The following is a 12,500-nucleotide window of genomic DNA, read 5'->3' as shown; positions in this document are numbered from 1 at the left end:
GAGTTCAAGTCATTTAATAATGTCTTGAGAGGAATGGGTTCGATCTGGTAGAATGTCACAATATATGCTGTCCTAAAACTGGCAATCCAATGGATTATGAAGATTTTCAGCAATCTCATTGCAAGGTTGAAACTATCTTTCCATTATTGCCGCTGAGGCTCTTAAGTTGCAAGCCAATGCTAATTGAGTTGACCTATGATCAAAGACTTTTGTTTCAGACGATATCTATCGGACTACATATGAACCGATTGATAAAAGGTCATTCAACGGAAAAAATGCCTCACTATATTTGATGGCGTTAAAGGCGCACGGGTACATTAGACACTGACTTCATCTGCGCATATTCAGATAAAATGGTTTTAGTGCTTTAAAGCATATAATATAGGCTCAACTTCGCATATAGAATCCGAGATGATTTTGGGGGAAACATTTTTTTTAAGGGCGTTTTTTATGCTGCCAGCAAATACGGTAAATGCACATATATATATATATAAATCCTCACGAGACTATAACGAGATAGGAGTTAACGTCTATCAAGAGAGAATGAAATGCGAGCAAAATAGGTCCTAACTTATCTGCCAGAATAAAAAATCAGGCTCAAAGAAAGACATTCCCTTGTCAAGTAAGTAAGAGAGAGAATAGGATTTCCTGTGCCTTCATAAAAAGTATTTAGCTCTACCAGCTCCTAGTCTCTTGCCAAATAAGACATGGGATTAGGGTGGATTAAAATGCCGGCTGTCAAAACGGCATCGTTAAAACCTTTTTCTTTTTTTTTCTTGCTTAATATTTTAGATGTATAGTTAGCAACGTGGAGGCGCAATGGCCCAATGGTTAGGGCAGCGGACTCGCGGTCATAGGATCGCGGTTTCGATTCCCAGACAGAGTATTGTGAGTGTTCATTGAGCGAAAACACCTAAAGCTCCACAAGGCTCCTGCAGGGGATGGTGGCGAACCCTGCTGTACTCTTTCACTACAACTTTCTGTCATTCTTACTTCCTGTTTCTGTTGTGCCTGTAATTCAAAGGGTCAGCCTTGTCACACTGTGTCACGCTGAATATCCCCGAGAACTACGTTAAGGGTACACGTGTCTGTGGAGTGCTCAACCACTTGCACGTTAATTTCATGAGCAGGCTGTTCCGTTGATCGGATCAACTGGAACCCTCGACGTCGTAAGCGACAGAATGCCAACAACAAATAGTCAGCAACAATTTCTTCCACTGCAAATGTGATTACTAGTTCATATCAAAACTAAGTACGAATTCTGTTAAATGGAAAAATACAAACATAAACACCATTCAAGGAACAGAAAATGGATCTATTTTAAAACGGGGGCGCCAGTTTTCATTTATGTTTTATGTAGTGTTTTTGGTACCGAAAGACTTTCAAACTTCGTATACTTATCTATTTTGTATGGTTTAGATCAGTGCTTCTCAAACTCTCTGATGTGGCGTACCGGCAGGTTTCTTTCTTTTTTTTTTTTTTTTTCAAACGTGCCAGGAACCGGTAATATTTCTTAGTAATATTAATTTATACCGGAAACAATTTATATAATGGATATAATAAAAGTTGACAATTCTTTTTATCTTTCGGAAATTAACAGAAAAATATTTTTGTATTCGAATTTATTTCATGTAAAAAATTGTCTTATTTCAATAATTTCTACTAATCACTGACGTCTATTCAGTTGAAAACAGTTAGCGCTGTAATGGTGTATATCGTATTAATCCCCTAACCCTAACCCTAACTAGACTGTTAACCGTAACCCTAATCCTAAAACTAACCCTAACTCTAGAATCCGAACTCTAAAATTGTTACACACATAGATACGCACAGCGTAATTTATTATATAAACAATATATGCGTATAAATTACGATTAAACCGGATGAAATATGTCACAGGGAATAACATTTTTATGACCGCCCAGCAGTAACTCTATTGAGCTGAATAGACGTCAGTGATTGGTTGAAATTACAGAAATACGACAACTTTAACATGGAATAACTTGCGAATTCCTTTTTTTTGTTAAGAAGACTAAGAGTAAAAGATGTTTTATATGACACATTCTACCAGTGTCCCAAGTTTCAAAGTGTTTCGTTAGTGTTTCGTTAAGAAAATACTGGCGCCCCCGTTTTGAAATAGATCCCAGAAAATATGAAGAGCTGATGCAAAAAAAAATGATGCCATTTGTAATTGTATTTACTTTTGATAAGTTGTTCAAAATTCTGGTTGTAACAGTACAATGGAATTCGGCTTTCAAGTTTTTACAAATAACATGAGACTTCGAGTTTCTTATTCCAATTACAAAACATAAACATTTCATTCCCATGATTAAATCAATCCAAACATGAAAAATAATTTGAAAGTTTGAGAGATGGCAGAAACTGAGAATTAATTTCCATTATAAAAAAATTATTATCTGAGAGACAAATTTACGACTTCTCAGTTTTAATTCTGTTTTGTTCAGCCAATAACAATGTGCCTGAAATACTTGTAGATGCCATTTGAAAATAGAATAAATCTTAAAATGTGACATTGAAAGTCTCTATTAACAGCTGCCAAATGATCCGAATAGCCTCGTTAATAAAAAAAAACCCAGATAACTGATTAAAGAAATAAAAATAAAATTATTTACAAGCGTTTAGAAAATTCCGGTGATAAATCACTCTTTTTTGTTTCTTTTTTGTTTTATTTTGTTTTGTTTCGTGGTTTTTGTTGATTTTTTTTTTTTGTAGTTTTATTTTTCAATAATGATGGAATTCGTTAAAGTTATAAATAATGGTTTCAAACAGTGACACAAGGGGCAGTAATTTCGGGGCAGAGGGCAAGTCGATTACATCGACCCAGTATTCAACTGGTACTTATTTTATCGAACCTGAAACGATGACAGGCAAAGTCGACCTCGGCAGAATTTCATCTCAGAACGTAAAAGACGGATGAAATGCCGCTAAACATATTGTCCGGTGTACTATCGATTCTGCCAGCTCGCCGCCTCGATAAAGCTATAGATAAAAGTATGTTAATATTGGGTTTTAAAAGCCCCTTGGATGGAAATGGTCGAAGGTTCGAAGTCTATCTTTGGGCTTGAACACATATCTTCTAACCGTCCACTTTTTCCATCCAAGGTGGTTTTTAACGCAATATTTACATGCTATTATTTATAGCTTTATCCACTTCGAGTTCCATCGTCAAAAATGACTGAAAGTAAAGTTGCAACTGTTTTTGGTTTTCTTTTAAAGAAATATTTTGTTGAAAGAATACATCGTTTATCTCTTATCTTCTACGTGTTCCAGTCATCGAACTGAGGCCATGCTGGGGTACCGCCTTGAAGAGTTTTAGTCGAAAGAATCGACCCTTGTACTTTTTTCTAAAGCCTCAAACGTATTCTATGGGGATCTTATGCCGAACCGCTACGTAACGAGAACTTTAACAAATTGACAGCGTTTGTCAAGCGGTGGTGGAAGACAGGCACAAATACGCAGATATATGCACGCACACATCCAAACACACACACACACACACACACACATACACATATGTATGTCATTATTCAGTTTATTTCAAGATTTCTTGCCAATAGAGAAAGAACCGGTTTCTAAACAGGATCCATGTATGTATGTATGTATGTATGTATGTATGTACGTATGTATGTATACGACGAGCTTCTTTCAGTTTTTGTCTGCCAAATCTACTCACAAGGTTTTGGTTGAACCGAGGCTATAGTAAACGAGACTAACCCAAGCTGCCACGCAGTGGGACTGAACCTGAAACCATGTGTCTGGGAAGTAAACTTCTTACCACTCAGCCACGTCTAAACACACACACACATATATATATATATATATATATATATATATATATATATATATATATATATATATATATATATATATATATATATATATATATATATATATATATATATATATATATATATATATATATATATATATATATATATATATATATATATATATATATATATATATATATATATATATATATATATATATATATATATATATATATATATATATATATATATATATATATATATATATATATATATATATATATATATATATATATATATATATATATATATATATATATATATATATATATATATATATATATATATATATATATATATATATATATATATATATATATATATATATATATATATATATATATATATATATATATATATATATATATATATATATATATATATATATATATATATATATATATATATATATATATATATATATATATATATATATATATATATATATATATATATATATATATATATATATATATATATATATATATATATATATATATATATATATATATATATATATATATATATATATATATATATATATATATATATATATATATATATATATATATATATATATATATATATATATATATATATATATATATATATATATATATATATATATATATATATATATATATATATATATATATATATATATATATATATATATATATATATATATATATATATATATATATATATATATATATATATATATATATATATATATATATATATATATATATATATATATATATATATATATATAAAGTATAAAAGCAGTTGAATTTAATTCCAACCAAATGTAGCCGTCAGTTTGTATCAATATGTTATCTTTATTAGGTCCACACTCGAGTTACAAACCTGCCAGGTCTTTGTAGTCTTGAATCAGTTCATTCAGAAAGAGAAGCCATCTTGTCCAACTTCACAAATCGCATTGACTCTTGTAATGTCGAAAGAGTTTTAAACAAATTAAACTCAAGTAGGTAACATGGGAATTCGGTTGAAATGTTATTTGCATTGCAATTTCAGGTTGTTTTCGTAAAAAAAAGAAATCGCGTCTTATTGATTTTCTCGTAGTGCTATACAGTAAATATTTGAGATTTATGTTGTCTTTGTTTTGTTGTGTGTGTGTGTGAAGTTTGCACAATAAATACCAAATAGGGTCTTATGGAGAACATTCCATATAAAATTAGCTTTGTTTGTTTCCAATTCTAGATATTATTGTTGTTGCTATTGTTGTTGTTGTTGTTGTTGTTGTGTGGAGGCGCAATGGCCCAGTGGTTAGGGCAGCGAACTCGCGGTCGGAGGGTCGCGGTTTCGATTCCCAGACCGGACGTTGTGTGTGTTTATTGAGCGAAACACCTAAACTCCACGAGGCTCCGGCAAGGGATGGTGGCGAACCTTGCTGTACTCTTTCGCTCCAACTTTCTCTCACTCTTACTTCCTGTTTCTTGAGTAACGCTGCGATGGACTGGCGTCCCGTCCAGCTGGGGGGGAACACATACGCCATAGAAACCGGGCCCATGAGCCTGGCTAGGCTTTGAAAGGGCGACGTTTACGTGTTGTTGGGATCTATTTTAAAACGGGGGCGCCAGTATTTTCTTAACGAAACACTAACGAAACACTTTGAAACTTGGGACACTGGTAGAATGTGTCATATAAAACATCTTTTACTCTTAGTCTTCTTAACAAAAAAAAAGGAATTCGCAAGTTATTCCATGTTAAAGTTGTCGTATTTCTGTAATTTCAACCAATCACTGACGTATATTCAGCTCAATAAGAGTTACTGCTGGGCGGGCATAAAAATGTTATTCCCTGTGACATATTTCATCCGGTTTAATCGTAATTTATACGCATATATTGTTTATATAATAAATTACGCTGTGCGTATCTATGTGTGTAACAATTTTAGAGTTCGGATTCTCGAGTTAGGGTTACGGTTACAGTTACGGTTAACAGTCTAGTTAGGGTTAGTGTTAGGGTTAGGGAATTAATACGATATACACCGTTACAGCGCTAACTGTTTTCAACTGAATAGACGTCAGTGATTAGTAGAAATTATCGAAATAAGACAATTTTTTACATGAAATAAATTCGAATACAAAAATATTTTTCTGTTCTATAACACAAAATAGATAAGTATACGAAGTTTGAAAGTCTTTCCGTACCAAAAACACTACATAAAACATAAATGAAAACTGGCGCCCCCGTTTTAAAATAGATCCTGTTGTTGTTGTAATGGTTTCAAATTTTCGCACTGGGCCAAAGTTTTTTTCTTTTTGAGGGGAGGGGAAAGTTGATTACATCGGTCTCAGTATTTGACTGACGTTTATTTTACCGACACCGAGAGAATTAGTCGTTCCGTCGAGGTCGATGTAGTTGACCGTCTCTGCCCCAACAAAATTCCAGGCCTTGTGCCTATAGTAGAAAGGCTTATTGTTGTTGCTGCTGCTGCTGCTGCTGTAGTTGTTGTTATTGTTGTTGTTGCTGCTGCTGATGCTGCTGTTGTTGTTGTTAAAGCGGCGAACTGGCAGAATCGCTTGTACCCCGGGCAAAATGCTAAGCGGCGTTTCGTCTGTCTTTACGTTCTAAGTTCAAATTTCGCCACGGTCGACTTTGCCTTTCATCCCTTTGGGGTCGACAAAATAAATACCAGTTGTACACTGGAGTCGATATAATTAACTAGCCCCTCCCCACCAAAGATTCAGACCTTATACCTATTGTAGAAAGGATCATCGTCAACATGATCATCGTCATCATCATTATCATCATCAACTAGCCTAAACTTTTCTCATTCCTAATAACTGTTTCGCGCTAACGCTTCATTATATATATTATATATTATATACACGACGGGCTTCCACACAGTTTCCGTCAATCAATTCACTCACAAGGCATTGGTGGGTCTGGGACTCTAGTAGAAGACACTTGCCCAAGGGGCGACGTAGTGGGACTGAACCCAAAACCACATGGTAGCAAATTAAACTTCTTAACCATACAGTCATAACATAGAATTAAATAAAGACACTTTATATATATAAACAGTTTACGCAGAAAGGATGTCAAAGTTTGGGGTGCAATAAGGTGCCAGCCGATAAAGTTTACGCATTTAAGATGTCGAAAAAGTGTGGATTAAGAGAATAAAATACTACGCTACTCACCGATCGTATGAAACGCTTCGTAGTAGATTTGAAGAATTCAGATGATTGGTCAGCCAAGCTTTTGTTCCAGTTTTCCATCATTGACAGTCGACAGACAAACACAGTTATATCTATAAATGATAAGAAATACAATTAATTTTTTTAAAATAAAATCGACTCTATATGCATGCTAGCTTGTTGTCTTATGCGTGTATGTGTATGAGAGAGAGAGAAAGAGTCGTATAATCATGAAGCATAACAAGCGAGATGTAACTCAAACACCAAGCTACTCCCTCGAAACAAAATACCGTGTACATTTGAGTATTAGAGTTGGTGCAGTGACACATACAACTGTATTTTAGAAATAAAGGACATTTCAAATGCAAACCGTTACAGATAATCGAACTCTGTACCTCTCAAATTCCAGTCGAACGCTCTGTATCATTGAGCTAAACACCCCCTGACAACAGATCCCGTCATTTACACCGCTAAGCAATAGCGTTTGGAATGTGAGAACACTTTTATAAACAAACTTCGAGTGAGCTGGTATTTTAGAAATGGAGGGAACCGCGAACGCAGGAGAATGGCTGTGAAAACAGCTTAGAGGATCGGCTGAAATACCCTTACCTGTTTTCACAGCTATTCTCCTGCGTTCGAGGTTCCCTCCATTTCTAAAATACCAGCTCACTCGACGCTTCAACGTTTGTTTATAAAAGTGTTTACGCAAGTGGTACTTAATTTATCGACCCCGAAAGGATGAAAGGCAAAGTCGACTTCGGCGGAATTTGAACTCAGAACGTAAAGACAGACGAAATACCACTAAGCATTTCGCCCGGCGTGCTAACGTTTCTTATTTCTTTATTGCCCACAAGGGGCTAAACATAAACAAGGACAGACAAAGGGATTAAGTCGATTATATCGATCCCAGAGCGTAACTGGTACTTAATTTATCGACCTGGAAAGGACGAACGGCAAAGTCGACCTCGGAGGAATTTGAACTCAGAATGTAACGGCAGACGAAATGCTGCTAAGCATTTCGCTCGGCGTGCTAACGTTTCTGGCCAGCTCACCGCCTTACAAAGTAAAAAATACTAAAAGCTCATCCCAGCTGCCAGAACACTTGTTCCACCTACCAGCGATAACATATGACTCGGTGGTATTGGTCTAAAGAGTGGCAGAACTAAATTCCATAAACTTTGATATCTTTTATCTTTTACTTGTTTCTGTCACTAAACTGCGGCCATGCTGGGGCACTGACTTGCAGGGGTTTAGTCGAACAGATCGATCCCAGTACTTACTTTAAAGTCTGATTCTTATTCTATCGGTTATTTGTGCCAAACTACTAAGTTATAGGAGCAAAAACAATTACAATGAACACGAAGATCAGTACATCTGTATTTTTTTTCTACAGTCAATTATTCAGCATATTTGGTTTTAATATGATCGACAGTTATGATCAGGGTTCTGTATAGAGAACCCTGATCATAACTGAGTGCTCGTACGCTACAGGCCTGTATAATTTATCCATATATAGCCTCATATATATATATAAGACAGGCATCTATACAGTTTCCAACTACCAAATTCACTCGCATTTGTCGACCCAGGTGCGTGCAGTGGGACGGAACCGGAAACCACGTGGTTGCAAAACGAGCTTCTTGACCCCACAGCGTCGCCTACAACTATACGAGAAACCTACAAAACAACATCACATACTACACAATAAATCCAACACCCAACGACCGCGCATCTCTCGGAGAGCATCCTAAACGTCAGGAAGCAATATATAAAACCGGTCGTAAATGTTACACAATACTTTTCCAGTTCAGATGATGGCTACGTTGTGGACTATAAACGACAAAGTAATAGCAAATGGATTTAAATTGGTTTTATCTGTAGTCACAAAATTCTGACAAGAAATTGGCTTTGAATTCGAACAGCTAAACCTGATCCAAACGGAACAAAATGCTAACAACGTGATTAAAAATATTAAAGCATTGAGAACGTAACTAATGTACGTTATTCCTAACTTAGTCAAACTAAACCAATAAATGCCAATACACAAAAATCAACTCTATCATTCTAACAGAATACTGGCCAACAAAGACCGAACCAGAAACACACAGACGAAAATTAATAAAAAATAGAAAGTTATGGATATAAAAATAGATTATTAAAATTTATAAACGCTTTTCACACAGGCAAACGGGAGGAAATATCCTAACTAGGAAATAACAACAATAAAATGCGCTAAGTAATCGTCGTAGTATTAATAAAAACAAACATAAGCATCAATATCACCAGGATAAATCAAATAATATATGTACTCGCGACAGTGGTTACGAAGAAGAATGGGTACTTGGTCACGTCTGTTCATGTAGGAATATCACAACAACCGTGGAAAATAATACGTCTCTAAATTATTCAGAAAATTAAAAAAAACAAAAAGGCACACATTTCAAAAAGAGAGATATGCAAATATTACAGAAATATATCAAAACGGGAGTATCCGCCATCAAAGAAAAATCGCTAAAAAAAATCGTTTATTACGAAAAGAGACAACGATGCTTTCAACAAAACATGCAGTTCGACTCGAGTCAAAAGTAACTGTATCATTAAGAAGAAGAAGAAGAAGAATCCTTTCTAAAATAGACACAAGGCCTGAAATCTGTGGGGAGGGATTAAGTCGATTACATCGACCCCAGTGCTCCACTGATGCTTATTTTATCGGCCACAAAAGAATGAAAGGTAAAGTAAACCTGACAGAATTTGAACTCAGAACGTAATGTGTCGGAAGAAATTTCGCTAAGCGTTTTGTCCGATTTGTTAACGATTCTACTAGTGGCCACCTTATGTAATAATGATTTCAGATTTTAGCACAGCAATTTTTTTTTTGGGGGGGGGGGTCAATTATATCGAAACCAATATTCAACTGGTACTTATTTTGTCGACCTCGGCGGCTTTTGAAACCAGAACGTAAAGACGGACGAAATGCTGCAGCCGCTTTGCACTTCGCCCAGTGTGCAAACGATTCTACCAGCTCACCGCTCCGTGGTGCGTGCTCATCTTACCAGCTCATCTTATGTAATTATAAAACAGAAAAATCAGTGCAATCACAAAGAACGCGAAGCAGAAGTATTCGACGGAGAAATATGAACAAGCTAAGAATTGACAACGGACGAGAATACTTGGAACATTAAATGCCATACTTGCAGAGTTGTAAAAGACCTTAAAGATGAACGGCTGGAAAGCACAATGGATTCACAAAGTCCCAAACACTTTGAGTGCTGGCAATGGAAATAACACCGAATGTCTTTGTGAAAGCTTAATTTAGTCCGGCAGATTAAGTTTTGCCTTCATGTTGCAAACCCAACCAAAATTACAAATTTATATATAACCTGCTCTTAATCTTTTCTACTATAGACATGAGGCCTGAATTTTTGGGGGAGGGGCCAGTCAATTAGATCGACCCAGTACGCAACTGGTACTTAATTTATCGACCCCGAAAGGATGAACGACAAGCTACTAGAGGCGCAAGGCCTAAAATGTTGTGGGAGGAGACTAGTCAATGATATCGACCCCAGTATTTCACTGGTACTTAACTTATCAACCCTGAAAAGATGAAAAGCAAAGTCGACCTCGGCAGAATTTGATCTCAGAACGTGAAGACGGACAAAATGCGGCAAAGCATTTTGCCCGACGTGCTAATGATTCTGGCAGCTCACCACCTTAAACCTATTTGTAATAATAGCATAATTTAGAACAGAAAGGTTTTTACAAAGGCCCATGTGGTTCTAAAATTTAATGGCATGTGACAAAACGCAAGAAGCATTAAGAAGTAACTTTTTAAATAGCTTTGGGGACTAAAAAGAATACAGAAACCGCAAACTTAATTCTGTGTTTCTTAATATCTTTATTTATACGCCTTTTTAAAGCCTAGCCAGGCTCATGAGCCCGGTTTCCCGGTTTGTATGGAGTGTGTATTCCCCCCAGCTGGACGGGATGCCAGTCCATCGCAGCGTTACAGTGAGAGAAAGTTGGGCAAAAGAGTACAACAGGAGATCCACCCCACCCCCTGCCGGAGCCTCGTGGAGCTTTAGGTGTTTTCGCTCAATAAACACACACAATGCCCGGTCTGGGAATCGAAACCGCGATCCTCCGTCTGCGAGTCCGCTGCCCTAACCACTGGGCCACTGGGTCATTGCACATTCACTTCTTTGTATCTAAACTTAATAAAACAATCCCAACAGTTCCTTCTTTGTACTTCTTGTTACCTTGATTGTTTCGATTGATTTACTACCACCCATGGGTAAATTCAAGAAGCACTAAAGAGACAAGATTTTTAAGTGTATTTCGGGTGGGTTGTTATTTTTCGTTTTTTTATTAAATTTGATTCTAGGAAACGCGAACATAAATTTTACAGGTTTTGTGATCTTTTTCTTTTCACCTAGAAACAATGTATATCAGTGCTACTCGAAGTGGTGGTCTGCGGACCGGTGACGGTACGCGGCGAGTTTCCAGAAAGGAGAAACTTTATAAAATGCTTATAAAATGCTTATGTAATTTCAACTGTATTTATTTATTTATTTATTTATTTATTTATGCGTTTCAGCCAAGTGGCTGCGGTCATGCTGGTGCACGAGGAATTTTGAATCTTTTTTTTGCATTGTGAAGTTACTATTAATTGTTTACAAAATAAATGTAAGATGAAAAAAATTGTCAATTTTTATTATATTCATTATATATATTGTTTCCGGTATAAATTAATATTACTATGAAATATTACCGGTCCCTGGCACAATGGGAAAAAAATGCCGGTACGCTACATCAGATAGTTTGAGAAGCACTGATGTATATATTATTTTTAAGGTTAATAAATATTCTTTTACCTTACATATATGAGCACTTTTGTGCTGTACGCTTTCTTGTTTTTTTACATTTTCAAATATAAATTGTGATTAACTTCATAGGCGTATGTTTGGTATACATTCGACCTCACTGCGAAAATAGACACTGCAAAGAAACCACAGGGTTCTATCTGCAAAGCGATGTCATTAAAATTAGAATAACCACATGCAACCTTCGATATTAGCTCTCCTAAGTCGTCGTCTACAATGTCAACTGTATGTTGAGGAATTTTTTTTTTTTTTTTTGCACTGTGAAGTTACTACAAAGTTGTGGATTATTGTTCTTCTGAAAAGTTGCATACATGTCTACAATGCACCCTGTTGATGCAGTTCAGTTTCTAATCATGCTTGAATTTCTCAAAATATTTTAGGTTCGCACGGGTATATTGACTATAAGCTCGCTCATTACTGCCAAGAGGAACATAATTTTCTGACTAAGAGGTTGATATGTGATTTGATGAATTATCTGAAAATTCCCAAATTTGGTTGTGTTCTTTATAATCTTTTTCCGAGCCAAGGAATAAGTTCTTACAGTCAACAATTTAATGGGTTAATTCTCAGTTCAGTGAGTTAAAAAGATTATGGAATATGTT

The 12,500-nt window shown here is 35.5% G+C and overlaps 1 protein-coding gene across 1 annotated transcript in view; it reads right to left on the bottom strand.

Annotated features, from left to right (window-relative positions):
* LOC106880168 (uncharacterized) overlaps positions 1-12,500 on the bottom strand; it is a 112,528-nt gene that overhangs the window by 77,808 nt on the left and 22,220 nt on the right. Inside the window, exon 4 of the mRNA XM_014930013.3 lies at positions 7,022-7,131. Within this exon, the coding sequence (XP_014785499.1) occupies positions 7,022-7,131 (110 nt within the window). The remainder of the gene's footprint in view (positions 1-7,021; positions 7,132-12,500) is intronic.

Source organism: Octopus bimaculoides, chromosome 4 (genome assembly GCF_046866305.1).
Source record: "Octopus bimaculoides isolate indiv1 chromosome 4, ASM4686630v1, whole genome shotgun sequence".
Lineage (NCBI taxonomy): Eukaryota > Metazoa > Mollusca > Cephalopoda > Octopoda > Octopodidae > Octopus > Octopus bimaculoides.
This window is presented reverse-complemented; position numbering and strand designations above follow the sequence as displayed.